The sequence below is a fragment of the Zychaea mexicana genome (genome assembly GCF_025766255.1).
Source record: "Zychaea mexicana strain RSA 1403 chromosome Unknown BDB00scaffold_49, whole genome shotgun sequence".
Taxonomy (NCBI): domain Eukaryota; kingdom Fungi; phylum Mucoromycota; class Mucoromycetes; order Mucorales; family Lichtheimiaceae; genus Zychaea; species Zychaea mexicana.
Window position 1 is genome coordinate 185,239 of NW_026516712.1, and position 27,098 is coordinate 212,336.

A 27,098-nucleotide genomic window follows, 5' to 3' on the forward strand; every position below is an offset into this window, starting at 1 on the left:
AGATATATCTCTAGGTTGAGCATCTGGCCGCGCTGTAGATGCAGGCGGCAAAAAGTTGTCATTCTGATCTACCAATGTTGATTTCACCCACGGAGTCCTTGAGCTGCCGTAGTCCTTCGTCTCTCCATTGCTTTGTAATGCACAGTGTTTATCATTTTTATATCTTTAGAAAGCTATACACTATGTATTGTTCGCTCTTATGCTGCCTTTCTCTCATATCATCGGCTTATAGACGTAGGAGGTAGATTTTTTACAATAGAAGAACAACCTGAATTATTTATCAACGTAACGACGCCAAAATATTACATAGTCCTGTTTCGTATTGCTGAAATCGATTACGACGTAGAAGAGAGCAGAGATACACTGTTATATAGTCGAAGACATTTCATCTTCTAGGGTGCCGTAATATGCAGTATTATGCAATTGATCCCTCAGTACCATTACTGTAGTCTTTTCGTAAGCGAACAAAATTTCTTCAGAGCTATGGAGGGGTGGCTTCAAATTAGAAAATCAGAGTGAGGTAAAAAGGTAGGTGAAAAAGGTGCTCGAAAGTTGCCATATGTTCAGTTTTCATATCTTTCAATGACAAAATGGTGACAGCAACCACCTCGTCTTCAGGCCAAAGATGCTGCTGCTATAATCCGAAAAGCCATCGTGCACGCCAGATGCAGGAAAGGTTGTAGGTGCATATAATGAAAAGACTCCACTATCACTATCTTGATCTCATTGGCTCTGTTTCTCGTTTCACGGTTATTTCAAATAAAGGATCTGGACAACATCTCCCCGGCGCCCGGCTCATGACTTTGTACGTCCGCCGGATTACGGCGAGACTAATAGCTAGCCAATCACATAGCTTCAATTTTTTTTTTCCTAAGGTTAAAGTTGGGACAAGAGCTGCGGCCAATACCAACCATTTTTACTTTCATACCATTCAACATGATGGAGGCTTCTAAAGATGCCGCAAGCAGCAATAGCTTGCTTCAACGCTGCAACGATCTACAAAATCTATGCGAGACAGTGAGAACGGAACGAAATTACTCCAAACGAAGCTTTGATCTTGTCAGCTCGTCAGATGCACTCATCCCGTAAACTTCTTTTCTTTTCTGATTTCGTGTAAAACACAAGTGAATTTTATAGCTAATCTTTTTTCTTCGTTCTAGATTAACAAAACGAGCACGATCCGAAGCCACAGAAATACTAACTACTACTATCACTGCCACAACTTCGTCATCCTCAGAAGAAGAATCAGCGTTGCCAGTAGCCATGAGGCCATCATTGGACCGTGAAGCTTTTTACAAACGACTTGAAACTTTTTCAGCACCCTTTGTTTCAAAAAGACGACCTGTGAATGCTGTTCAGTGTGCCATGCATGGCTTTGTTGATACACACGTTGTGGGTGGTCCAAAGCAAAATATTTGTAAACTCTTGTGCCCATCCTGCCAGTGTACAAACTTTGTTATTGACATTAGCTGTTTCAAAACAAGCGTACCCAAAGGTAACTTATACAAACTCTTTATGCAGTGCATTCTGTATATCTGATCGCAATGGCTTACTTATCCCATATTCTTTTTCTTCTTGTAGTCCAAGAAATTATGCAAACTTACCTAGCGGATTTGAGCAAACTTCACCGGCCTGGATGTTTCTGGAAACTTGATAAATGTTCCGGTAAGTGTTGATTGTTGATTGGTTCTTAATCAACCGTTGAATAATCATGTGACTGTTTGTAACTAACTGCATTTCATATAGATGACATTTACGCGTTTCCCCTTCGCACTTCAACTGAAGCACTTGACTTAATTAGCACAGAAGGTGCCCGTTTACTCACCTGTGGTGATTCATTACCTACTGTTGAACATCCTTTGGTAAGGATTTTTTGTTAGTTTTTTTTAGCATATGTTTCTTTTCACTGACCTCTTCTTCCCTCTATATAGACTCCTGATCAGCTTGAAAAGTTGGACGTTGTTATTCGAGCTTCTGAAGAATATCCGGATTACTACGATACCCCTGCTTTGCCGGATTTTAAGAGAATCCCTTACATCATTGCTCTCTTTGGTTGGAGACTGTACCTCCACGGCGGTGTGCATTCCTTGAAATGTCATCACTGCTTCCGAACAATGAGGCTGAATCAAACCCGTACTCCACAGACATTTAATGTCCTTGATCATATGGAGTACTGTCCTTGGGTGAATCGTGCGCAGGCCATGGTATACAAGCCATCACAGCAACCGCAGCCATTTATCACTGCTAATGAAGATGGCGAGGGTGAAAATGGTGAAGATGGCAGTAGAAAAAAGAGTCAGTATGTTTGTGGTCATGAGTGGATGACTGCCATCATTGATCTCGAGTACAACTTTTTGTTTTACATGCGGGAAACTTCGATTGCTTATCAGGAGTCCCGGCTCCAGTGGTTCAAGGATGCCAAGCGTCGCATGGCAAAGTCTCGTGCTGATTTGGCTATGGAGTTTCCTGATTCTCCCGACTACATTCCTGACAAGGTCGTTGAAGTAACTGAAAACACTGATGCTCCGATGGATGATCGAGTAGAAAAGGAGAATGCATCTGTCGAGGGCGAAGGTTCTGTTATAGCCAAGGACACTGTCACTGCTACTTCTCCTGCTGAGGAAGCGACTGTTGAAGAAGAGACTGAAGTAGCGCTTGACGAAAGCAATACACTTCTCGCCGAATCGCAGGAAAAACAAAAGGAGCCAGAACTCGTTGAGCAGCCTGAGTCGGCTACCGTCACTCCACCTACTGCCGCCAAAGAGGCAGAAGAATCCGAGACTGCTCACGAGATTGAAGATGAGTTGATCGATTATATGGAATCTGAACCAGAGGACGAGGACGAAGCTGAGCCTGTTGCTGTATCTGCTGTCGATGCTGAAGCCACAGAAAAGGATGGCCATCTTGACGAAGCTACAGCTACAGCAGCAGCAGCAGATGTTGAAATTGACGTTTCTTTGTTGGACGATGTGCAGACGTCAACGGCGATATCGACAACAGTTTCGACACCTGTGCCAGATCAGCTACAGCAAGCCAATGAAGACGATATCAACGCTGCTATTACACGACAGAGTCCTCCTTCGTCCGAACAAGAACAAGATACAGATGTCTTCAGGTCCGATCTTGAATTGAATGAAAAAGAAACTATGGCCTCTCATCCTGGTGATGAGCAACAACTTGAAGTCCAAGACCAAGAGCAAGGTTCCACCGCCGACGATGTGTTCACGTCATCCGGTGTTCAAATTGAAGAAATCGATGGTTTGGTGGAAGACATGGATGGTGTAGAGTTCGTCTGGCCTCAAGATGGCGAAAAAGTATCTTCTTCAGATCAAGAAAAGGAGGTTGGCCCTATCAGTATGGAAGAGGATGGACAAGTTGCTTCCACAGTGCCGGTTGTGGGTGACCAAGATAGCAAGGTGTTTGAGCGAGATGCTGTGGACGACAATGATGTCGAACGAGTAGTTGAAGATGCGGACATGGCCATTGAGAGTCAACAAGCTATTGTTGATGTTAATGAGCCTGAACCGCAACAAGAAGAAGAAGAGGCGGAACAAGAAACAGAGCAAACCCCTCCTGTGGCCACGGAAGATTCGCCGGAGGCACTTGTGGCTGGTCCGGCTGAACAGCATCAGGTTGGCGATGATTTTGTTACCAAGGAAGGCTCGGATCTCCCCCTTACCGACAACAAGGAAAATGACGAGATGCAGGAGATACAAGGTACGGTCTCCGTGTCATCACCCAAGCCTGAGCAAGACGACGATCCCTCCGCCAAGGATAACGGCGACAATGATGATGTAGAAGCCCTCCAAAAGGAGCCATCACCAGTGGTTGAAGGGCTGGACGCGCTAGATGATGACAATACGAAGCAGCAGCCCGAACAGCAACAACAACAACAAAACGACGACGAGGCTACTGCAGCTCAAGTTGAAACCACGGCCGTTATAGATGAACAAGGCGAAAAAGACGTTATCGAAACGACACAACAGGCTAGTAATGATGATGATGGTAATGAAAGCGCGATAGCAACTCAAGTAAATACAGCTCGACTCGGACAAGCCAACGACAAGACTCTCACAGAGACAGCGATGTCAGCTGACAACGAAGTCGCTCGACCTGAAGACAACATTCAAGTTGAAGAAATCGAAACAGTAACTGAAATCGAACAAGCTAAAGTGACAACAGCAACGGCAACTGATGATGTACAATCTGAGAGTGTCGTAGTAACTGCTGGAGCAGAGGAAGAAAAAGGGACTACTGCAGCATCATCGCCATTAGTAACAGAAGCTGACGTTCTTGGAACACCAACGGAAGACGCTTCTGAAGAGCAGCAACAGTCTTTGACGGAGAATATTGATACATCAGTCTCGACGCCTCAGCTACTGCAGTCAATGGAGGACGCGCTAGGTCAATCACCCAGCCATCCCGTTACTGAAGATACCCGAGTTGCTGAACAAGTCGCCGAGACCCTTGCATCGGAAGAAGTAACTCCAGTAGCAGCAACAGCAGCAGAAGTAGATGCTATTCACAATGGCAACACCGCTACTACCACTACCATGTTGACTTTTAAGGATCCCGAAGTTGATACAATGGTGGAGGATGAAGTCGACAGCAGTGTAGCTGCAGGTGCTGATGAAAATATTGAAGAGGGTAAAGATGTTGAACAAGTACAAGGAGGCAGTGCAGGAATGGTTGGTACCAAAGGTGAAAAAATGGAAGAGGACATGGTGGATCGAGACGGTGATGTGGGCATGCAAGAAGTAGTGGATGAGGAGATGGATAATGCAGAAGAAGAGCAAGAAGATGGGACCATGGATGAAGAAAACGCACAACCTGCTGCTGCTGCTGCTTCCGAGAATACACAACTGTGATAAACTTTCACTACTGAAGTGTAAGTGTGCCATTTCTGTAATTTGCTCTAATCTTTCTTATTTCCTTGTTTCTGATTGCTAATGTATCTTTTTTTTTTTCTTGACAGTATTGATTTCCAAATAACTTTGCGAAACCGCTTCTTAGTTTTAAGAATACCTGTCACATTCTTTTTTTATCGTTGCACATATCTCCCCTTATTGTAGTTATCACCTATATGCATTGTTTATATACCTCTCTGTACATACATAGCTTTTCTCTATCAATGCATCTTCATTAAAAAGTTTACTTTTTTCTTAAAACACTGTCGCGGAAATCAAAACGCGAAGTTGCGAGAAAGGAAATTTTTTTACGTGGTTACGCGTTTTTCCTTATTTCGATTTTTCTGTATTCCTTTTTTTACAAAGCACTTGTGCAATGCACCCATTCTATGCAAGTGCTGGGCAATCGTTCAAAGCAACCACTGAAGCAGCACAACAAGTAATACCACAGCAGCAGCAGGAGCAGCAACAACAACAACAACAAGGCGAATCGAGCAACAACGACGATACCGACATTAATTTTCAAGAATCTTCAACCACTCATCTTGTACATGGTGGAGGAAGATTCAACAAGGGAAAACGACCACGAGTTGACGATAGTAGTAGCGACGAAGAGGACGATGACGACGATAACGACAAGGCAACAATTTGCCAAATTTGTTTTAAAGGCATGACCAACCAAGGCGGTCACTGCATAGTCGCCACCAAGTGTGGACATACGTTCGGAGAGTCGTATGTAGTATACACTAAGAACAGACAGAGCTTTCAAACAATGAATAAGAGAATTTAACCACGAAGTGTATAAAAATAGATGTATAACGAGATGGATCAGTGCAAAACAAAAGGATAGAGCGCAAGCACGTTGTCCCAACTGCCGGTAGCGTGGTTTATATTATATGAAGAAATGATGTACAACGCAAGAGAACTGACACAAGTGATTGATTATTGGTGATTTGTTAGGCAAAACGGACCAGTTCTCAAAAAAACCGATTTACGACGGATCATTGTCACAAAGTTAGTTGCGTATGATACCAGCGACTTTGAACGAGTTCGAAAAGAGCTCGAGGAATCCAAAAGAATTATCGATGAAAAGACCAAGGAGATCATGAGCTTAAAAGGAAAAATCAAGTTACTGAACCAAAGTCAAAGTGCGAAAGACCTCCAAGAATTACAAGAAAAGTAAGTTGGCAGTAGTATAGAAGAACGGGAAATTCGGTAAATGGTTAAAAATTCATTGATATATTAAATTTTATTATTATTATGTGGTGTTAGAATAGTAGCATTGAGCTCGGCACAAGGAGCAACATCATCATCATCATCATCATCATCGGCATCATATACATCAGCAGCAGCAGTTGATGAGCCAGAAAGTAAACAGAAATTGCGAGAATTCTATTCGTATCCGCTCGAATACCAGGTATACATGTTTGAGACTACGAAAAAAGAAGCATGATTGAAAACACTCAGAGTTATTGACAAGAGTTATGCATAATTGAAATATTAGCAACAGGGCAGGTCCCTAGCGATTAGCTCGATGGATGAAATGGCGATTGTATCGGTTGGAAACGAAAGCCGTGGTTACGGGTTGCAAAGAATCAGTCTGCGAGATATCAACAGCGTCGACTTTGTGCCGAATCACAAAAAGGTGGTTCGCGATATCAAGTGCTCACCCTTTCAACAATCACTGGTGCTGTCAACTGGTCTGGATAATAGGCTCGCATTAACGTGCGTGCGAAACAAGCATGTAATTCAGGCATTCTCGCTCGAAAAAGCTGGCTGGTCCTGTGAATTTGATGAAACAGACTCCAATCTATTCTACTGTGGACTCGCCAACAATACCGTTCTCGTATATGATATCCGTAATACCAAAAGTCACCTCCATCATCTGCGGCCCAACACATCGTCCAACAACTTTCCAATACACTCGCTTGCCTCGACCAAACGAGAGAATGGCAATAGGATCATTCTCTGTTCGAACAACATGGGATCGTACCTGTGGGAACTGGATTCTTCCAATCAGGAGCCAGTATTTCACTCGCTACCATCCACAGACAACCCAGGTAAGATAAAGATGATCAATTAAAAAAGAAAAATAACAAACATCTCTAATAATTCTACACTACTTCTTTCCATATAACAGGCTATAAACCCTATTCACTTTCATACGACACCAAAACGCGAACAATCCTAATTTCATCGCGTAAACCACCTCAATCCAACGGTGGCACAGTACATTCTTTATACCAGCTTAGTCACGAAGAGCAAGTAAAAAAGCCAGAAGAGGACCCGATCGAGCGGATATGGTCATTTGAAAGCTCGTACCCGCAAGTTCAAATGGCACGCACATTCCATTTTCCTCGTAAAAGAAACAGGGACGATATAGTAGCATGTTTTGCACATGAGCGTGTCGTATCTTTACGCAACGAGAACGAAACGATCGACTCATTTCCTGTCAAGGATCCGGTGATGGATATCAAGGCAAAGCAAGTGGGCCAAGACCTGGTTGTTGGCGCCCTCACGGACAAGACACTGCATTTGTATAAATTCCAATGAGAAAAGCCGTGTGAGATCAGCTCTTGACTGGGCCACACACTATTAAATCTCTTGTACAGAATATATAATAAACCGGTAATGTATGGGGGTGGTGTGGCTAGTATATATGTAGGAGGGATAGGATCTCCATCTTGAACCCACCCCCCAACTCTTTTTCTGTCATCAATATCGTACGATTTAATTGAATGTAACACAAACGATTTTGCACTCGCCACAAATGAGATTTTTCCGCACACTGAAAATAAGGAAAAGAGTTATGAAGATCAGAGAGAAATAGAGCGGTTAGAGAGATGGACAGATGGGTGTGTATTACAATGAAGCGAAGAGTTTAGAGAATCTGTTTATTGGGGAGGGTAGTACATGGCTCATACCATTGCTCTCCCTCTCCTCCCCCAATCACTCATTCTATTAATAAACATAAAGCTTTCTCGGTTCTCACCATCGTCATCGCCACCATTGGAGATATTTTAACAATTTTGTGTGGGGATGTCAGCCTCATTATACCAACTTCTGACGTGACCATGACGATGATCTTCCCTTGTCGTGTATGTCGGACGATCATCCATCTCTTTCTAGATGATACTCTACTTATTATCACTTATACTACATGGAGCATCTCTGAGTCTCCTGATGAAATCGTTGCAACGTCTAACGGTGGAAAAAGACTCTTTTGTGTGATAATCAGATATAATTGAAAGCGCTGCCCAAAAAAAAGTGAACCCTTGAGAGAGAGCATTTCTGATTACCAAAAGTGATCACATCTCCGAGTATGGTTATTAAGCGAAGGGAGAGATAGGGCTTGTTGCTTAACAACACATACAAATTTTGTGTTGGCTAGGCGATTCCAGAGGTTGTATGTCAGCTGGTCGTTGTTGCGTAGCAACAGCGGTCTTGCTTGGTTACAAAATGCGAGTCTAATTTTAGTCAATTGTGTTTCATTATTATTAAAAAAAAAAAACCAAGTTCCGGTCTGTCCGACTGTCCGCCCGGTTATTAATATTATCGTTCGTTGAGCAGCAGGGTCTACTACAACATATTCATCGAAACCGCGGAATCATGAACACTGATGATTGCCTCACCATCGGTATCAGCATCAGCATTATCGCAGAATGATAGGACTACAATCATAATTAATAGCTAGCCAATAACTTTTCTAAGCATTTGGAGCTAGCGGACTTGGGTAGATCAAGTGCACCTTCTGTACACGGAGGAGGGTTAAGAAATTGCCTTGCTCAACGATAATGGACGACAATAGTCTGTTGAGAAAGCAGGCAGACTCGTCTTGTAGTAAACGGATGGAAGTGACCTGCTGTTGTTGCTAAACTTAGAAAAGGTGGCGGCAAATAATCTGCTGTGGCTCGTGTCAGAAAACGCCGCAACCCACCGTCGTCTCACAACTCAACGCACTGTTAAGAATGCTGCTGCTGGAATAGCCTTTTTTGAGGTGCAAGTTGCGCGCGTTACCCGTTTTGCATTTCTCGAGGCACACCTTTTTTTAGCCCGTCTGATTTCCTATATTTTTCGTCTCTTTTTTCCTCTCGCTCACACACCTCTTTCCTTCCTCGTTTTTACAGATCGACACACCAGGTCATGCTGCCCATCGTCCTCGTCACTTTATACTACTACTAGACTATATTAGCCACTTCCTTTATTTCTCGCGAGTCCTGTTCGCTTTCTTTCTTTACCCCTTCTTCCTGACCCCGCTTTTTATTAGTATTGTACATTATTATATTACTGCAGTTTCGTATATTCTTTTTTTAACTCCACGCACGCATACACATCAGGTACATACGCGCTTGATATAAAACTTTCGATCCGTTTCGCGGCGTACAACAGTCCTATCTGTTTTCTTACACTTTTTTTTGTTTTCTGCCTTGCTAGAGCTATGGCTTGGCATTCCACCGCAACACCAACCATAAGTACTGCTGCCATAACCACCAAAACGACCTTTATATTTTATTTACTATACTACTTGATATCAGCACCACCAAGCTCACTGGTGAATGGCCAGCTCGAGTCGGACGGCTGTCTCAAACTCACCTCATCCGAGGCATGTCCCGCATTCAGCCAATACTACGTCGGTCTCAGCGATGACTTGAAATCAGCCTATTCATTCTTGACCAACGTCAACGACGTGGCATCATTCGACGATGCTTTGTATAACCATGTTGGCTCGTCTTCTTTCTTGCAGCAATTCGGTTGCAGTAAAAACAACAATACCCAAAATAACGACGACGACGAAACTACTTACTACCCACGCTATTCCCTCAGTCGGTTATGTGCCAGTTTTGTGCACGATGCCACTGGTTCCTTATCCTGCAATTACGGCCGAGGTATTACACCCGAACCTCTGTGTCAGTCTACCTGCAACGACTGGGTCGACAGTTTGGAAAATATCACTACCACGAGTGGTAGCAGCAGTAGCTCGGATGCATCATCATTTACTTGTCCCAGCTCTATTTACGGATCATTTACACTCGAGTGCTCATCATGGCCTGCGTACACTGGTACCAACGGAAGCTGCGTCCTTGGCTCGGAAAACGAACCAGATAACTGTGGTAAATATCAGTCCTTCACACATATTGTGTTGTGTGTCGTGTACATTTTTTGATCTTGGTGAGACAAGCGGGGAGTTTGGATAGTAGTAGTAATAGTAATTTTTCGATTTAAATAAGGATTCTATGACAACCAAACGCACGCGTGTGAATATTGCGAGTCTCATGGTGACGACAGCTGCTGTCAAAATGTGTCATGCAGCAACTCGCTTTCGGCAGGTGCTATAGCCGGCATTGTCGTTGGATCCCTTGCAGGCGCCGCCATTATCCTGTTTGCCCTCTTTTACTTCTTTTGCTGGCGACGGAGGGATAATACGCGCTTTTTACCCATTTCCACCGTTGCGAACAACACCATGGCTAATGGTCACCATAGAGACGATGACGAAGCGCGCGAGCATCTGGTCACCAACTATGCGAACGGTGCAGCATCGATCGGGGTGTCGACTACAGCAGCGGGAACCATTTCTACAGCGGTTGAGATGGATGAAAAGACACAACTGCCGTCACCCAATCCTGTCGAGATGGCCGAGCTGTTTTGTGAGGCGGTGCACAGCTATCCACCTCAGGTACAAGACGAACTAGATATCCGTGAAGGCGATATTGTGTACCTGATCTTCCAGCTGGACGATGGATGGGGCTATGGGTTGAATGTATCGACTTCACAAACAGGCGTATTCCCCTTGGTGTGTGTGGCACGAGCACGAGAAGAGTTGCTGGAACAATTGCTTCTCATGCCCAATGACCAAGAACAGTTTGCTAATGACAAGACTTTGGCGGAAGAAGAGCAGCAGGAAATATTACCGTCTTCTGCGGGTGCATCGGTATTAGTACCGCCACGACAACGATCACCGTCACCTTTGCCAGCACATTTAGAAAAGTCGCCTACAAGTGCAAGTAGTCATAGTCTGCTACAATGGCGGATGCAGCAGATCCGGGACGACGTGCGACGGTCTATCAGTGTCAATTCATTGAAACGGATCAGTCGACTGCCACGACCAGCACCACCTCCAGTCAATGTCCATCATCATAACACCGTGCCTACCAAGCGCGTCACTGACGCATTGTCGCCACAACAACAGTTATTCTCGGCGCCTATCGCATCTTCTGGACGAATGGCACCACCACCGCCCGTACCACATCATATGAATGAAGAACACGAGATGCATCATCCAAACCCACCTTCACTGCAATGATCATAACTTACTACACGCACAAACAACAAACACACTCAATTACCAACTCACTCAATCAATCAATAGCACACTCACTCAAACTCACACTCACATCCTATATGTATATTATACTAAAATTTTCTTCCTAATTAAAAAAACTTACAATACTTTTCACTAACTTTGGGGTGGTGAAAGGCGCAACTTGCTGGAATTTCCTTGCATTGAATCAACACACTGACTTCTTGCGATTGTGTATACTTATATGTTATTATTATAGCTGGTGAACTGTTCTTACTGATGATACATTGCTGCGTGCAGGGGAAGTCAGTTTTCGTTTTGCTCTCAGAAATGATTGTTTAGTACATACAGTATATCAATGCATAGCTTAACAGACTCGGAAGTTCAATTCTACACAACACACACACCGCTCAGTATATATGATACAATCAGGTAATTTCTTTCTCATTCATTTGTACACGACATCATTGATTAAGTGATAGCCATCAACTATCATAGCGAGTTTTCTTGCTCCTATCATCTCCCAAGTAGTGTAACTTTCCTATTTGTCCCTTCCATTTATTGCAAATATTATTCGAGAATTCTTCTATAACAGAATGCTCGAACTTTTCCTTGTCGCTCATCTACTTATCAGCATATTTTTCATGGTTGAGCTTCTACTTTTTCTCATGCTCAAGAGCACGGTGCTTCAAGTAGTAAGCCTCAATCATACGTTTTATAAGAAGAACATTGCTGTCGAATTTCAAGCCCTATGATAATAGAATCACTATCTGATAGATGCTAGCTTACATCAAGAGCATTCTATCGGGCTTGAAGTAATGTGTTTTCAGACCACAGCAGTACTTTTTAGGCCGAAAAATCATGAATGATGCGTCTGGCAGAAAGCATCTCGGCAAGGCCGTCCAGACGTATCCACGATAAGTCGAACCATGCTTATGCCTACTTTTGTATTATATGCCCAATTTATTTTGCAGCAAACAGCAGTAATTTGGAGCAAAGAGAAAAAGAAGCACTATACTGTCTACCACATTGATTCAGCATTGGCTCGATTGGATACAAGTATGTGGATATCGTAAATACGATACCTTGGGTCGCAATCGTCGGCAACGTCTGTAAAAAACGCAGAACCGAATTTGATATTCGAGTAGAAAGCAGTAGAGCAAGTAACCAAGTTCATACGACAATTCGATGCGCTGAAGGCTTGGGAGCTAATTGTAGGCTGGGAGAGCCGACATATATCGGAAGAAGATTCTGTCAATGTATGTATAGGACACGAATATGTGTTGCCTAGGCGAGAACATCGGAAAACGTTCTGACATCATTATTTCCGATAGTGGACGTAAATGTATGCTCTCGTAATGTGCGGGAAATTGACTGCACCACCCGAATTGCTCTTGCAGCGACTTCATACAATATAAAAACATAGATATCATCTCATAAGACGTTGCCGAAAATATAAAGTGACAAATCAAAGAACCATAGCGACAATAGTTAAAGTATACTTATACCTGCTGGCCGGCGCCACAAGCAATCCACGGCCGTCGACTTCTTCTAGATATCCTTGCTTTTCTCTAATACTCTTATTATGTCTGCTGCTTGTTCAACTGTAAGCATTATAAATGGATACGTTTGAACGGGTTGTAGTACATGGCACCGTCAGATCGTATCCATTAAAATGGTTCTCGAAGCGGAAAAAGCTTGTCCGAAAGGGTTTCATAAATCAAAACAGGAGCTCATCGATACATAAGACGGGATGCTCGCCGACAATAACTCTCTTGCTGATGTTGGCGAGAAATTTATATACGAGCGTGTGCAACAGAAGCAGCATGCTGTCCAGAATGTCAGAAAAACAGGCGTTGTAATACCGACTTTCGTAAGTGACGTACTTACGGTTAACGGTATAGCAGAACACTCCTGTTTTTATGGATTTGGTTGGCAACAGAAACTGTAAAATACTGCATGTCATTTTTTGCTGTCCACCGCATGGGCGTGGTGTTGATCAACTATTTCTCAATTTCTTATTAAGTGAAGTAGTGGCTATTCTTACCCAAATCATATATATATCCAATGTGCTGTATGTATACTTTGTAGCGAGTTCTTCCATAAATTGTATGCTTTGAATGTATTCCATCGTATATGTTTCTGCGCTTGACATAAATTGGGATCAGAGGATGCTTATAGGTCTCGAGACAAGTAAAGGTGTCGATGACCACGTGGAGTCTAAAGCCTTGTGAATGCGTATACGACCATTTAGCGAGACTGAGATATGTAATTCGTTATAACCGATAACAAGACCGTGGTGTATAAGCTTGTTTTTTGTAAGCCTGTATATTACAGGTTTACGTCTCTTGCCATAGGCAGGCAATGGCTTACCAAAGTTGGATGATCCGAGCTCTTTACCCATTTCACAGCGTTGAAATTGAACTCTAGCGATATCGTCTCAATGGCGGTTTCGCGACATTTTCCATTCGATATCATATCACTGGTACACGAGGAAAAGACATGGCCATGTCCACTGAGGCTAGTCCGCTGGGTGAGCTCCCCCTCCCCCACGCTAGTAGTTGACGACCGTCTTTTAGAGGAAGGACAAAAGGATCAATCTGTTACCCACCCATTATTCATCAAGGGAATGATGTATCGTACTATTGAAGTATACAGACCGCTCAATCAATTCTGGTCTGGGTAGCCAATGTTCTTGTAAATAAGAAAAAGTGCAATATCATACCACAGGCGACGGTAAGATGCTGTACAAACTCAATTTGAACTGATACAAAGCAAAAGGGCTTTCTAATTTCCTTGTAGAAACTTAATCATTGTTATCAAAAGTTGTATTGGTATGTATATGTAGTAGCCTTACACGACAGAACATCGGAAGGTGGTCCGAAGCTTGAGAGTCATCACATCGTACTGTCCCTTCGTGGGCCAACTAGTTACAGTCACTATTGTGTTCCATGCCATATGCGGGCGACAAGTGAAAGGTATGCCACGGCAGCCATTTTTATCGTAACTGTATGGACAAGCAGGATCACGGAGAAAAGTAACAAAGAAAAGCGTTGCTGTACATGTGTCGAACTGCCTCCACCTGAAAACATATATGGCGCTCCAAAGGCAGCTCAATCTCAGGCGATCTCCCAAACAGATGGGTACATCCACGTGGATTTAGGCTTTGATAGAACGCCATATGAAACCTTTGTAAAACAATTCTATTAATGAGTATGAGCATTGCAGTAATCGGTATCAAAAGGTTTGATCTTTGCTGTAGAGTGCATGAGAAACGACAGTTTAAGCAAACAAAGCTCGATCAACTTGTTCCAAGTCCAAAAGAGTCCCTGCTGTTGCAAGGAACTTTTTGATGTGCCCAGTACTGATATTGCTATGCAACGGGTTTCACAACAATTTGACATTGTATTAAATGGTCTGTGGATTATGCTTGTGTCAAACGGTTGCCTAGATATTATGTTTAGAATCGATCGAGTCAATGCAAAGTAAAAGTAATTACGAATCTAATGTGAGCCATTTGACATTGTCAGCATTGTATAAGAACAAGGACACAGCACGCCAAAACATGAGTTCTTTCCTAACTGTCAAATGAAGCGGCGAAGACGATTGAACACAGTCAGAAAGAAAATGGATATTGCAAGGTGAAGCGACACGCAAATATCTTCACAAGGAAAGAAATTGTAAATGAGTTTAAGCAGGACATAGCAAGTAAAAGAGCAGGTTTTTATTCATTGTAATATTAGAGTAAAGAAACATTTTATAAAAGACAAAAGTTATCGTTATGAATATCAATAGTCGAAGGGTACAAATTTTATTAAAAGAACACAATCAGTGGACAATAAAGACAAATAATAAGAACGCGATTTTACAAAGTGACCTCAACAAGCAGTTCGCACAACCCGTAGGCTATACAAAAAGCATGAAGAAAGCAAGAAGAAACAGAAGAAGTATGTAAAAGGGGGAGGAAAAGAAAGCCACCAATGCCTCGGCCTGGGAGTCCCAGTCTCCCACACATTTGGCTGGGTCAATCAACCACAAACCCAGCCATCATGGTACAAACGAGTGGGAACCATGACGTACACTACGTTTCGAGAGTCAAGTGCAAGCAATCGGTTGTGGATTGCCTGTGAGTGGGGAAGGGGGAAGGGAAGGACGGAAGGGAAGAGGAAAGGGAAGGGGTGGGGGAAGAGGAAAGGGAAGAGGAAAGGGAAGGGGTGGGGGTAGGGGAAGGAATTGACTCTCGAAACACCCAAAAAAGAAAAAAAAAATTTGCTGCTGTTGTCGAATGCTGGAGGAGCTGCTTACTGGATACTCGGATGCTGGGAGCCGAACACTGAAGCTGGGAGCCGATTGCCGAGTGTCGATTGCCGAGAGTCGAATGCCAGAGAGTTGATTACCGAGAGTCGATTGCCGAGGGTCGAATGCCGAGAGTCGAATACCAGAGAGTCGAATACCAGACAGTCAACTGCCAGACAGTCGATTGCCGAGAGTCGAGTCCTAGGAGTCGAACGCGATCTACAGTGGCACCTGGCTCCTCATTGCGAACCCCACCATGGCAGACCAGACCAGACCAGCAGACAAGGCATCCAACCGAAAGGACACTACCATATTTCTATGGCGAAAAACCGAAAAGGATTTCTCCGTCCTCTGATCTCGCCCGAAGACCGGTTGTGACCAACACCGTTGAACGCCAGACTGGACAGCCCGAAGCAGGGACCGGTTGTAGGCAGCCAGGGTCCACGGGAAAAAGGCTGAGACCAGGACCGACAGAGGCAAGACCAGGACCAGAGGAAGAGCCAGAGCCAAGGGAAGAGCCAGAGCCAGGGGAAGACCAGAGCCAGGGGAAGACCAGAGCCAGGGGAAAACCAGAACCAAGGGAAGAGCCAAGAGAAAGACCAGGAGGACCAAGGGAGTGAAGGAAAAAGAAAAATGAAGGAAAGAAAGAGTGAAGAGAAAAAACGAAATGGCCTGAAAAATGTGGGCGTATTTATGCTTTTTGGATTGACCCGCCGCTTAAAAAAAACACGTCACGTGACTTGTGATTCGTCATTATATTGGCATGTGGGAAAGTAAAATGGCAGGGAAGAAACCATGTGAAGAAGAGGTGTTGAAGAGAGACGGTCAAGCGGTCAAGAAGAAGGCGTATGTGGTCTGCGTGTATTGATTGTCCTACGAAATATGTTTCACTGGTATCATGCAGGGCGTGCCCCGACGGTGTCGCCGCCTGTTTTTGAATAGGAAGGTACGTGCACCCGTCAGGCCACAAGGCGCACAGACAGGGTTTACAGGGTCTCAGCAACAAGATCCCAGAAAAAAAGTAAATGGCAGGTGCCAGGAATGGTTGACATTGTAAAAAATAAAAATTACTGATATTGTAACAAGTAGCTCACATAAATAGAAGCCATATTACTTTTGCGTCGAACCAAAAAGAACGTCGCCTGTTTCGTGTTCGAGAAGAAGCGTTCAAAAAGGAGTTTAGTTGCTTTGATACGATGACTTTCAGATGCAGAGTATACACGTTGTTACCTTCCCCTTCTTCATTAATAGTGTTGTCCCTGAAGTTTTGCAGCAGTTGTACCCTTACCAACGTATATGCTGTACGTATGTGCTTAGTATGTATTATAACTCTTGTAAGGTTGAACATGGTGCTGTGTTCTCCACCTTGTCCTGGAAAGCGTTGCCAAACGGTTTCTTTACAACAACTAGACAATGCAAGCCGATACAAGAAGATGAAGCAACTACGTATATTGAACCGTCATAAACGTTGAGGGAACTGCCAGCACACGCGAAAAGGCACGGCGACCACTCGAGTACCTTACCTGCTGCGCCATTTTACATGATACGATGGATCTACCGTCCACACCTGTAGCAATACACTCCGTCAAATCTCAGAGAGGACGTCAACTGTGACAGCGGAGACGACAGCGACAACAATGCCAGGTTTCGAGGAGTTGTTGTACGCGTTTTCCTCGCGTCGTCTTTCTAGCAAAGCAAAATAGACGAGCAGAAATAGATCTTTTGTCGCATACTGAACTGTAATTTGAATCTTGGCATGTCAGTCAAGACGTTTCAATGGGCTACTACAAAAACAGGTAAAGCTTATGCAAGGCTACAGCTATAGCAGTTTAAAAAAGGTATCCTGGCGACCACCACAACAGCCGCACAGTGAGAAATATCTCAACGAGAATATACATGCAAAAGGAAGCAATACACAACATCTCATATCGCATGAGCGCAAACATATATGATAACATATCTGGTAGACATTTGCAGTCACTGTCCCTGTTAAGAGTGGATCGCTGCCGACACCATCTCCAAATCACGGGGAATTGGCAGTATTAGAACCAGGCATACGAACCGGCTCCACCATGGTACAGACGCACATATTCCAGCCTAGCCTCGTCAAAAAGACAACTATTAAACAAGAAAATAATACAGATCTATCATGATGTCTAAAGGCTGGTACGATCGTTGGGAAGATGGCAATGATCTTTATGCCACAAAATACAAAGGAATGACAACCGTATGTAACATAACAAGATAATGACAAGAAGCTCAAATCCAAAGTTACGCTTGATATTCAGTTTCGTTGTCATCCTCTGCCTTGGATGAGCACCGTTTAAAAAGTTCTATTTGATATATCGATGTCTCTGCTCTTAAGTACGGCACGGACGAGCGAAGATACTGTATAGTGCGCCCTTGCCAAGCTCAACGGTAAAATCATTATTAGCTGACTTTTTAATTTAAAACACCTGAAGACGGATCAGCATCTACAAAATAAAACCAGCAAGACGTATTGACATCCCAAATTTTGCTACAACTTCCGACGTGGTTATGGCTCGTATGCTGTGCGAATCCGTGGCGTAGCCCTTCATTTCAAGATCAAGTTTTACAAGGTCACGGACGATACTGCATTGATTCTTCACAGTAGCTATGAAAAAACTGTTGGATTCCCTAGTAGTTGCTTTGTGTAGAGCAACAGGAAGAAGTAAAAAAAGAATCGGCGTTTTTTAATTGTCGCCATTTATATCAGACTTTATACAGTGAATTAAGCATCAGGAACCTACATCGGCACATCAGAGCAAAATGACATAGCATGCTTGAGACAATGTAATGCTGTTATAGAAGCTGAACTCAAGATAATATATAATGCGTTGCGTATACACTGACTTTTGTGATTTAAACGATTTGGTAGTACAGCAATAAACCCATGCCATCCCCGCTTCGAGTGACACCAAAACCGCCTACTATCCGAGCGAAGTAAATACAGCGCATCGTTAAACGAACGCGTTACTGAAGGTAATATGTCTGTAAAATTCTTTGACCATTTAAAAAATCCTTCACACTTTTACTGGGAGGTTTGAAGTAGAACTCGACTCTGAAGGAGCGTGACTAAAAAAACGCAGTAGGAGGCGGTGTTCAAACATGGCAATAGCGGGGTGATCCAGGAAATCGTAAAGCCGAAACACACGTAGCATAAAAAAACTGCTTCTTTCCCAAAGTGTGCAATACTTTTGAAAATGTCAGCGTTTTCGTGGGAGTTGGTCAAAGACGCATTCCTGCTCAATGTCAACGATATATTCGAGAATCTCAAGAACTACTCCTTGGACCAACTCAAGGCCGACGTGCAGAATCCTGAACGTTTGCTTGAATTCTACAAATCTACTGATGCTCTCGTTTTGGCGATAGCTGCAATGATTACTCTAGTGTTGATTCACTGTGCCATGGGCGAATTGACGAGAGACTATAGTCAAGTTGGTAAAGCTAAACTATAAAACACTTTATTTTGCTAGTGGCGTGTACAAGTTATTAACTACTGCTTTTTTTCTGGGTGGGCACTATTGTATGCTTTCTACAACAATAATAGATCGTGCCTGGTCGATTCTGCCGGCCGCTTACGCGTGGCATTTTGCTTTCCACGATTATCTCAATCGAACGAGCTTTCATCCGCGTTTATTGCTTGCAGCTGTATTGATCTCGATCTGGGGAACTCGGTTGACCTATAATTTTGCGAGGTAATCATGAGACCTCGATGTGTGTGTGTGTGTGTGTGTGTGTGTATAATACGAAATGATCTATTTGTGTGTAACGCTTGCATACTGTTATGTGCATAAATTATGGTGCATATGTTTATAGGAAAGGTGGCTATGGATGGCAGGGTCGCGATTATCGCTTCGTGTATATCCAAGAAAAGATTGGCAATGTCGGCATGGCTTTGCTCAACTTTGTCTTCATTGGACCTTTCCAAGATACCCTTTTGCTTCTCATGTGCACGCCATTGTATCTGAACACCCTGGAACCATTATCGTCACAAGGTGCCTTGAATCGCGTGGATGTCTTGGCATCTGGTCTTTTTCTCAGCCTGTTGCTTTTCGAGGTTATTGCTGATGACCAGCAATTCATGTTCCAGACGCGCAAGCATGCATTACTCGACTACCTGGGCCATGGTAACAAGGACAAGCTAAAGGGCGACTACAAGCGTGGATTTATCTGCAGCAGTGGTTTATGGCAGTATAGCCGTCATCCAAACTTTTTTGCCGAGATATCCATGTGGTGGAGTGTCTACCTGTTTTCGGTGGCTGCTCACGCACAAGCAACATTGAAGGACAATCATGGCGTGGTAGATTGGATGGATCCCAAACTTTACTTGAACTGGACTGTAGTTGGCGCATTTATCCTGACGATGCTTTTCCAGGGCAGTACATGGCTGACCGAGGTGAGTCCCTCATTGATAAATTAAGACGGAGTAATAGGCTAACGATGCTTGGTGTACTCTTAGTATATTTCCGCAGAAAAGTACCCTGAATATAAGAACTATCAAAAGTCGGTGAATCGGTTCATCCCATGGTTCCCTCAAAGACAGAAGTCCAAGACGTCCTGATCGTTGTTTTGCTTTCTGAGCTGACGTGCACGCGATTGCCAATTGCTTTTTTTAGCCCCATTAGCCGACGCCATTTCTTTCTTTGAAACTCGTGAACACTATCAAACTTTATATATCTCCTCCTTTTGATAATAAATTTTCGACATTATCTGTATAAATATACAACAAGAATACCACTGATATAAACAAGGTTTTGAGACAACGCAGAATAAAGAAGACGACGAATGGGTGGATAGAAATGAGTCAATGCAATCCATCAAACCATATAAGTAACATGGTGGTTGCACAGACTCCATGCCAAATCCAAATACAATTATATTATCGGATACATTTGGACCCTTCGGCTCCGCCCCTCTTCCTCCTCTCTTCAACTCTCTCACTTTTTTTTCCTTACCTTTGTTACTCGAGGACACAAGAACTCAATGACCCAAAGCAATAGTAGCGCCTTCCTGTCCCCACATCGTAATGCTCCGAATTACCGAAACAGATCCCCGTCCGTGTCGTCCATTTCCAGCTTTACAAGCGCAAGCAGTAGTACGAGTAGCACAACGACCAGCAGCCAAAGTCGGCTTTATCCTCGACCCAACATGAGCACAATGACAGCGTCGCGGTCGACTCGGACTATAACCACCTTGACTCCGTCAACGTCAAGTTATCACCCGCGCAGGAAAAGTAGCACAAGCAGCACGACCAGCGTGAAGAGTGCCATAGTTTCGGGTACGCAACAGCGACCCGCAGGCGGTGAAAATGTTCAAGTGGTTGTAAGGAGTCGGCCCATGCGACACGATGAATTTTTGAATATGGCAGAAGGATGCTGGGAGGTGGATCAAAATGTTTCAAGGATACGGTTGTCAGAGGTCGGATTACAGCGTCGTCGTGAAGCAAGCAAGGGACGCCAAATTGAACACTACTACGGTAATTTGAGACAGCATATACAATCTTTAGAATTGTGCTCTTGTATGTTTCGCAGTACTGATCCGAGATTTTGTATCGACTGTCGTGTCCAATTCAGACCATGTCTATAGTGGAAGCGACAACAGTAGCTTGTATCAGACAAGTATTCACAAGTTGGTTGAGTAAGTTTTGAAGCCCGGATGGATTGAGATTATAGCGGAGGGATAAAACTAGTTGTCAAGTTTGTTAAATATGGTTGGATTTGTTACTACTAGGCAAGCGATGGATGGATACAATGGTCCGTTAGAGGAAAAGAACGATATTCGCAGCATAAGGAAGTTATCAACTAACTAGCTCGAATATTTTTGTATATAGCTACCGTGTTTGCCTATGGCCAAACCGCTTCCGGTAAAACTTATGTAAGTACCATGACCACAACATGCATAACATACTTTACTGATCATTTTTCTGTAACGTTATAGACAATGGTAAGAGTGGTTTCAGGATGCGGCTTTGCTAGTGTTTCAGAACGCATTCTTCTAACAAGTGTATTCTTTGTTTCTGCATCCACAAAAAAATCAGATGGGTATGTTGCTTTAGGGAGCAAGGAGAATAAAGAAAAGAAAAGATACTAATAAAGCATTTTCCCCGTCTCTAGGTACTGAATCGGAACCCGGCATTATTCCTCAAAGCGTAGAAAACGTTTTCCGATGTATCGAACAGGTAGGCGCTAATCTTTTGTTTTCGACCAAGTTCAAGTCATGATTCCTTCTTTTTACCCTTTCGTTTAGGCATCAACCAAAGAGTTTGTACTCCGTGTCTCGTACCTTGAGATCTACAATGAAACAATTCGGGATTTGCTGGCTCCTGCCAACGATAACCTAAAGATCCACGAGGATAAACGGGTATGCCTCACTTTTTTTCAACTTTTGATGTGCGAATCTAGGGACTTTTTTTTTGGCTCTAGGCTTATCATGACGGAACGGATTATAGAGGGGTATTTATGTGAGTCCACTTACGGAAGAGGTGGTTACCTCTCCATTAGACGTCATAAGCATTATCGAAAGGGGTGAAGGTATGTATGAGGCTCCCTGCTTCACAAGCAAAGACATCATCTTTATTGTTCTATATCGCTGATTCAGATTTCTGTTGCCATATAGCCAATCGTCATATTAGCACTACCGACTATAATCTCCATAGCAGTCGAAGCCATACTATTTTCCAAATGGTAAAAGAAACGTCTTCAGAAGAAAAGCAGCCAAAAGATGCTTCTCAGCAATTGTAACTAACACCCTCTTCGTCGTCGTCCACAGGTTATAGAAAGCCGAGAGCGTACAAGCACTAGCAGCACACTGCTAGCGCCGTTATCGCAGCGACGTCATATACCCTCTTCTCACAAACATGCGATGAAAATATCACAATTGGTAAGTAGCTGACAGCATGTGGCTTCTTCAGCGGGAGAAAGCCGGGGCTTACAACAATGGGACATACGCTGAACTCTTCTTCACTCATCATATCATCTAGAATCTGATTGATTTAGCAGGATCAGAGAAAGCAGCTTCCAACCAAGAACGAAGGAAAGAAGGATCCTATATCAACAAGAGGTTTGTTTGTTTTGTGCCCTTCTGAATATATTACCAAGGCGTATATCCAACAGCATTTTCATTCGGCTAAAATTCTTCATTCACTACCAAGTTTGTTGACCCTCGGCACTGTCATTGCGAAGCTTACTGAAACCAGAAAGTATGTAATACGTTTATCAGCAAAGGGCTTTCGATTGAACAAAAAGACTAAAAAAAAACTAATGAAAATCATACATCCGTTGCTTATTGTAGCATACCCGGACACGTTCCTTTCCGTGATTCCAAGCTGACTAGAATATTGCAACCGGCATTATCCGGCCATGCTAAAGTAGTGGTTATATGTACTATCAGCCCAACAACTACGTCGTTAGAGGAGTCGGCGAATACCTTGAAGTTTGCATCACGCGTCAAGAGAATCGTCATTACTGCCACCAATGATGAAGTATATAAAATGTCCCTTTCTTGCATAACAATGAAACAACTAGACAGTTTGGTAGATATTAACGTCAAGTCTTCAGGTACTAAACGAACGAGCATTACTGCAAAGATACCGTGGTGAAATTTCCGAGCTGAAGAGTAAATTACAAGCGGCCGGTGATGTGCTTGTGCAAGAAAAGGAAAATACTCAGTCTATGCTAACTGCCGAACGGCAGCAGGTAATATCTTTTGAAAACGGAATCATTGGGAGAGAAAATGATTCGGATATCTGACAAAATATGTTGCTATATATTATAGCATGAGCAACAGTTGAGACAAATGCGTCTTGTCAGATCAGCACTAAAGGAACGGTAAGTATTCTTTTTTTCTAAAGTTAAACATGGCATCCACTCAAATACATGTTGAGGAGATACTTAAAAACAGAACTCATTGAACGTCTTTGCACTGTAGTATCGATCATTTGACCCGTCTCATTCTGACCTCTTCTTCTGTCACATCCCCTCCCTTGGAGAACATGGAATCACCACAAAGTGAAAATTTTAGTCTAGATGTCAAACAAGATGTACGTATTGCTGTGTAACTACTCTTTTCTGACAGCGCTTGAATATTGCATGATAAGCTAATGCATGTCGCGTTTCTAATGTTAGATGAATATACAGAATGGCGGAGATCCATGGCGAATCGTCAGTGAACTACGTAGAGAGCTTGCACAGGTTAAAGCAAGTAAAGCAAGTACAGAAAAGCTATTGAGCGATAGCCAGCATAGGGTTCGTGAATTGAAGAAGGCAGCAGATGAAAACAAGAACTTGGTGGAACAAGTGGCACATTTGGAAGCAGAGCTGAGTATCACTCGAGCCGAATTGCAGGTGACAACAGTGCTGGTGCAGGAAGGTGGCGGTGGTAACAATGGTGGACTTCAAACGCCAATCGACACACCCACACACCTCTTTAAAGACCTTACCCTTAGCTGAATAATCGACATGTTTAGACTGACATATAGATATATATCCATCCTCCACTTTGTTGTTTTCGCCATCTTTTGTTACCCACTATATATAGTATGTACATTTCTTTCATTAAGCATACAGTACATATCAATACATACCCGGTCACTGTTTTCTTCTTTGCTCAATGTGGAGTTTTCACGCATTTTCAAGTAGTAATAGTTATCTATCAGACTACTGGTACATAGTGTTTTCTCATTGCAAGTATTTGGAGTGGTCACGTTTCTGTTCCAGAACCACTCCAAGCTGTAGAACCCGTGACAATCCGTATTTCGTCATACAAGAGGCACTTTTTTCTCACCCTCTCTCTCAAGTAAAAGCAACATAATCAGTGATTTGATTCAGCATACTTGACACACTTCATCATATCAGCATTGTTAACAACTTACCGACTTGGCTGAACAAAGAAAAGCAGTCTGGTGTATGACATTAGAAATCCGAGAAAACCAGTATAATGTAATTGATCAGCCTCTTTGCCTCTCTTTACCCTCCCCCCTGAAATCCTTTTGGAGCAGGTATGATAGCAGTAAGTGGTATTATACGAGGGAAATGTACATTATTAAAACTTCTCCGCCAGCTTTGCTGCGGTTAGCCAAAAAAACCCACCACTCTTCTCCCGTTTCTGCACAATGTTGACACAACCATGCCAATGTGCTACTGATTTGGCACTTCAACAACATGGCAAAGAAATCCGCATTATTGACGCCCAAAAGCAAATTTCAGACAAATCCAACAGCTCTACCTACATAGTCTACACCATTCGTTTCCAGGTAACATACAGAGAGAAAATAAAAAGAACCCGGTGGCGGCGGACAACAACTTTTGAGTGGGAAAAGTCAAACGGCATAAAACTTGAAAAAAAGCATAATTTAACCTGCATGTTCTTTAATGATACAATTCACCGGTCTTTCTCCTTCCCTGAATGAAGGACAAGGTGGCGAAAAGACGTTATAGTGATTTCGATTCGTTTCGGAATTGCTTGGCAAGACTATACCCTGACGTCCTAGTTCCGCCCATACCTGAGAAGCACTCGCTGAGTATGGATTTTTTTTATGCTTCTTTTTGTTGGGCTGCATAATAAAAAAGAAATGAACACTGTTTTCTTTAGCTGACTATGCCCACGTACATACGACGAATCGAAACAAAGATAACCAAGCCATGGTTGACAAGCGTAGACGTATGCTACAACGGTTTCTTGTGCGCTTGGCGTCCCATCCTCGACTCTGCCATGAACACGTGGTTCATCGGTTCCTAGATGGCGGAGTGCCTTGGGTAAAGAAAAACCGGGAATAACAGAACACACAAAAGGAGGGGTTGACTGACGCATTGACATGCCACAATTTGCATCAAAAACACATAGTCAGAAATACTTACCTCACCACCGTTATCGACACTGGACAATGATGACAGCAATACTTTTTTGTTCCCGTCATCATCGACCTCGCATGATTTAAAAAATCCGGATCCAAAGTTCACAGAGTCGGAGAGGGTAGCTAAAGAGCATGCCGAATTTGCTAGTTCGCCACTGGATCGGTCACAACGGCGACTCTTGAGACGTCTTGGAGGTAATTAGCTGTAAAATTCACTGCGTGGAATAGTGGCTGGCGGTGCATAATATCTACACGATCCGATATTCAGAAATTTATACATCTTCCATAGACTTGTCGAATGATTACGCAGAGCTTGGTGCAGCATACAATATGCTGGGTCTCAATGAGAGCGAGCAAGTGGCCCCGAAGATTGAAAAGATAGGACTGGCAGCTGATACAACATGTAGCAAGACACAACACCTGGTAATGACGGGTTTCTTCTAGCATCGAGGATCAGGAAAAACTTGGATTGGTTGTTCGCTCACATACACGTTTTTGGATTGATCTCACCTCTCTTGTTAGGTACATGAGCTCGAGGTTGATTTCGCCGAGCATATGCAGGAATATGCACAGTACACACGCATTGCGAAACAGGTGCTCCGCCAGCGTCATCTAAAGCATGCCCAACTAGAACTGATCGGCACATCGTTACAGGCAAAACGTACCTCACTGCGTAATCTACTGGAAACAGAAGACAAGGCGTTGCGGCTAGAAGCTGACATGAGCCATCCTGAACCACCGTTACCTCAGGCAACAGTAACACAAGAACAACAACAGCAGCAGCAACAACATCGACAGTCATCAGCGAACAATGAAGAGGAGGAAGACGACTTTGATACACGATCAATCGAGGATGGATTTGCTGCTATTGATACCACGCATATACCCAAAGACTCTACGAGCGACGAAGGGTCAACCGAATCAATGGCCTATCCAAGCAACGCAAGCGCTTCGGCCATTCGAGCCTCCCGCGATCGATACCGAAAATGGTCATCACCTCGGAAACTGCTGAATGCAATGAGCTATACGATCCAAGGTATGATGGATGTGGATCCTGAAGCAACGCGGCGGAACCAAATTGCAAAACTGAGAGAAAACGTCAAACAGGTACGGCTTCACCTTTTGTTCCCCCGCATAACTTTCCAGAAGGGAACTGATTTGATATATTTGGATATTAGTTGGAAAGTGCACAGACTCAAGTACGAGAGGAGCTTAAGAATATGTCAGAGAACATACAACGAGAGCTTGACATGTTTCAGAAGCAGCGAACAAACGAATTACGAGCCATGATGGTTGCTTATGCAAGAATACACATGAAATACTGCGAGGAGGTATGTTCGTTTTTTTTAATCTCAGAAATCTATAAAAGGAAACAAAACTGATTTTTAGCATATTGAACATTTCAGAGCGTTTTGGCATGGACCAAGGTACGCGATTGCTTCTAAAAGATGTTCCACTGCAAAATATATAAAGGCATAAGCGCCTGGTGTTGTCAATAAAAAATAAAGCGAATGAATGTCGATAGCCAGCTTATGTATGAATATACTACCTGATAAATATGCTTAAGAACGCCATCAATTTGCCGACCAACTTCAACAGCAACCACTGCCCCCACCCCCCTCGCATGAATGATATATAAATTGCGTCATGGAGATATGCTCGGTGACACATTGTCTCGACACGCTTACTTAACAGTGATCAATAAACTGGTTTCTTTCTCCTA

General features: G+C 43.3%; 10 protein-coding genes across 10 annotated transcripts; all 10 read left to right on the forward strand.

Annotated features, from left to right (window-relative positions):
* Positions 1-902: 902 nt before the first annotated feature.
* On the forward strand, positions 903-1,602 carry BDB00DRAFT_829186 (uncharacterized protein). Its single transcript, XM_053123922.1, has 2 exons — positions 903-1,085; positions 1,161-1,602. Exons 1-2 carry the CDS (start codon positions 937-939, stop codon positions 1,537-1,539), a joined length of 528 nt encoding a protein of 175 aa, XP_052978557.1. The 5' UTR covers positions 903-936; the 3' UTR covers positions 1,540-1,602.
* Positions 1,305-5,076, forward strand: BDB00DRAFT_440876 (uncharacterized protein). The gene is made up of 4 exons (XM_053117403.1): positions 1,305-1,495; positions 1,582-1,665; positions 1,747-1,784; positions 2,450-5,076. The coding sequence occupies exons 3-4, from the start codon at positions 1,747-1,749 to the stop codon at positions 4,866-4,868; spliced, it is 2,457 nt and encodes an 818-aa protein (XP_052978558.1). The 5' UTR covers positions 1,305-1,495; positions 1,582-1,665; the 3' UTR covers positions 4,869-5,076.
* On the forward strand, positions 5,077-7,660 carry BDB00DRAFT_440868 (WD40-repeat-containing domain protein). Its single transcript, XM_053117402.1, has 6 exons — positions 5,077-5,639; positions 5,719-5,784; positions 5,868-6,086; positions 6,180-6,324; positions 6,412-6,967; positions 7,048-7,660. The coding sequence occupies exons 1-6, from the start codon at positions 5,284-5,286 to the stop codon at positions 7,458-7,460; spliced, it is 1,755 nt and encodes a 584-aa protein (XP_052978559.1). The 5' UTR covers positions 5,077-5,283; the 3' UTR covers positions 7,461-7,660.
* A 1,260-nt stretch (positions 7,661-8,920) lies between these two features.
* On the forward strand, positions 8,921-10,157 carry BDB00DRAFT_829191 (uncharacterized protein). The gene is made up of 2 exons (XM_053123923.1): positions 8,921-9,244; positions 9,342-10,157. Exon 2 carries the CDS (start codon positions 9,346-9,348, stop codon positions 10,069-10,071), a length of 726 nt encoding a protein of 241 aa, XP_052978560.1. The 5' UTR covers positions 8,921-9,244; positions 9,342-9,345; the 3' UTR covers positions 10,072-10,157.
* BDB00DRAFT_440962 (uncharacterized protein) lies at positions 10,110-11,394 on the forward strand. The gene has a single exon (XM_053117404.1). The coding sequence runs from the start codon at positions 10,369-10,371 to the stop codon at positions 11,206-11,208; it is 840 nt and encodes a 279-aa protein (XP_052978561.1). The 5' UTR covers positions 10,110-10,368; the 3' UTR covers positions 11,209-11,394.
* A 3,582-nt stretch (positions 11,395-14,976) lies between these two features.
* On the forward strand, positions 14,977-15,420 carry BDB00DRAFT_829195 (uncharacterized protein). Its single transcript, XM_053123924.1, has one exon. The coding sequence runs from the start codon at positions 14,987-14,989 to the stop codon at positions 15,158-15,160; it is 174 nt and encodes a 57-aa protein (XP_052978562.1). The 5' UTR covers positions 14,977-14,986; the 3' UTR covers positions 15,161-15,420.
* On the forward strand, positions 15,314-16,154 carry BDB00DRAFT_441033 (uncharacterized protein). Its single transcript, XM_053117405.1, has 3 exons — positions 15,314-15,383; positions 15,408-15,593; positions 15,682-16,154. The coding sequence occupies exons 2-3, from the start codon at positions 15,491-15,493 to the stop codon at positions 16,119-16,121; spliced, it is 543 nt and encodes a 180-aa protein (XP_052978563.1). The 5' UTR covers positions 15,314-15,383; positions 15,408-15,490; the 3' UTR covers positions 16,122-16,154.
* Positions 16,155-18,692: 2,538 nt separating this feature from the next.
* Positions 18,693-20,439, forward strand: BDB00DRAFT_829203 (uncharacterized protein). Its single transcript, XM_053123925.1, has 4 exons — positions 18,693-18,963; positions 19,073-19,220; positions 19,342-19,921; positions 19,985-20,439. Exons 1-4 carry the CDS (start codon positions 18,726-18,728, stop codon positions 20,084-20,086), a joined length of 1,068 nt encoding a protein of 355 aa, XP_052978564.1. The 5' UTR covers positions 18,693-18,725; the 3' UTR covers positions 20,087-20,439.
* Positions 20,440-21,101: 662 nt separating this feature from the next.
* Positions 21,102-24,192, forward strand: BDB00DRAFT_910533 (kinesin motor domain-containing protein; the record flags this gene model as incomplete). The annotated part of the gene is made up of 16 exons (XM_053128658.1): positions 21,102-21,162; positions 21,356-21,399; positions 21,463-21,468; positions 21,563-21,566; positions 21,639-21,703; positions 21,772-21,885; positions 21,974-22,055; positions 22,141-22,208; positions 22,294-22,404; positions 22,505-22,584; positions 22,676-22,723; positions 22,816-23,005; positions 23,082-23,219; positions 23,299-23,351; positions 23,452-23,563; positions 23,661-24,192. 16 exons carry the CDS (start codon positions 21,102-21,104, stop codon positions 23,970-23,972), a joined length of 1,488 nt encoding a protein of 495 aa, XP_052978565.1. The 3' UTR covers positions 23,973-24,192.
* A 304-nt stretch (positions 24,193-24,496) lies between these two features.
* BDB00DRAFT_829212 (uncharacterized protein) lies at positions 24,497-27,092 on the forward strand. Its single transcript, XM_053123926.1, has 9 exons — positions 24,497-24,520; positions 24,583-24,775; positions 24,934-25,042; positions 25,114-25,277; positions 25,366-25,570; positions 25,665-25,798; positions 25,898-26,482; positions 26,554-26,706; positions 26,782-27,092. Exons 2-9 carry the CDS (start codon positions 24,635-24,637, stop codon positions 26,818-26,820), a joined length of 1,530 nt encoding a protein of 509 aa, XP_052978566.1. The 5' UTR covers positions 24,497-24,520; positions 24,583-24,634; the 3' UTR covers positions 26,821-27,092.
* The last annotated feature ends 6 nt before the right edge of the window (positions 27,093-27,098 follow it).

Coding starts and splice junctions, on each gene's coding strand:
- BDB00DRAFT_829186 (XM_053123922.1), top strand. CDS start 937: ATGATGGAGGCTTCTAAAGATGCCGCAAGCAGCAATAGCTTGCTTCAA. Junction 1,086..1,160: donor TCGTCAGATGCACTCATCCC/GTAAACTTCTTT, acceptor TCTTCGTTCTAG/ATTAACAAAACGAGCACGAT.
- BDB00DRAFT_440876 (XM_053117403.1), top strand. CDS start 1,747: ATGACATTTACGCGTTTCCCCTTCGCACTTCAACTGAA. Junction 1,785..2,449: donor CCCTTCGCACTTCAACTGAA/GCACTTGACTTA, acceptor GTCTCGTGCTGA/TTTGGCTATGGAGTTTCCTG.
- BDB00DRAFT_440868 (XM_053117402.1), top strand. CDS start 5,284: ATGCACCCATTCTATGCAAGTGCTGGGCAATCGTTCAAAGCAACCACT. Junction 6,087..6,179: donor CTCCAAGAATTACAAGAAAA/GTAAGTTGGCAG, acceptor ATGTGGTGTTAG/AATAGTAGCATTGAGCTCGG. Junction 6,968..7,047: donor ACCATCCACAGACAACCCAG/GTAAGATAAAGA, acceptor TCCATATAACAG/GCTATAAACCCTATTCACTT.
- BDB00DRAFT_829191 (XM_053123923.1), top strand. CDS start 9,346: ATGGCTTGGCATTCCACCGCAACACCAACCATAAGTACTGCTGCCATA.
- BDB00DRAFT_440962 (XM_053117404.1), top strand. CDS start 10,369: ATGGCTAATGGTCACCATAGAGACGATGACGAAGCGCGCGAGCATCTG.
- BDB00DRAFT_829195 (XM_053123924.1), top strand. CDS start 14,987: ATGAATATCAATAGTCGAAGGGTACAAATTTTATTAAAAGAACACAAT.
- BDB00DRAFT_441033 (XM_053117405.1), top strand. CDS start 15,491: ATGCTGGAGGAGCTGCTTACTGGATACTCGGATGCTGGGAGCCGAACA. Junction 15,594..15,681: donor CGAGAGTCGAATGCCAGAGA/GTTGATTACCGA, acceptor ACTGCCAGACAG/TCGATTGCCGAGAGTCGAGT.
- BDB00DRAFT_829203 (XM_053123925.1), top strand. CDS start 18,726: ATGTCAGCGTTTTCGTGGGAGTTGGTCAAAGACGCATTCCTGCTCAAT. Junction 18,964..19,072: donor GAGAGACTATAGTCAAGTTG/GTAAAGCTAAAC, acceptor CAACAATAATAG/ATCGTGCCTGGTCGATTCTG. Junction 19,922..19,984: donor GCAGTACATGGCTGACCGAG/GTGAGTCCCTCA, acceptor GTGTACTCTTAG/TATATTTCCGCAGAAAAGTA.
- BDB00DRAFT_829212 (XM_053123926.1), top strand. CDS start 24,635: ATGTTGACACAACCATGCCAATGTGCTACTGATTTGGCACTTCAACAA. Junction 24,776..24,933: donor TCTACACCATTCGTTTCCAG/GTAACATACAGA, acceptor CCCTGAATGAAG/GACAAGGTGGCGAAAAGACG. Junction 25,799..25,897: donor GTAGCAAGACACAACACCTG/GTAATGACGGGT, acceptor CTCTCTTGTTAG/GTACATGAGCTCGAGGTTGA.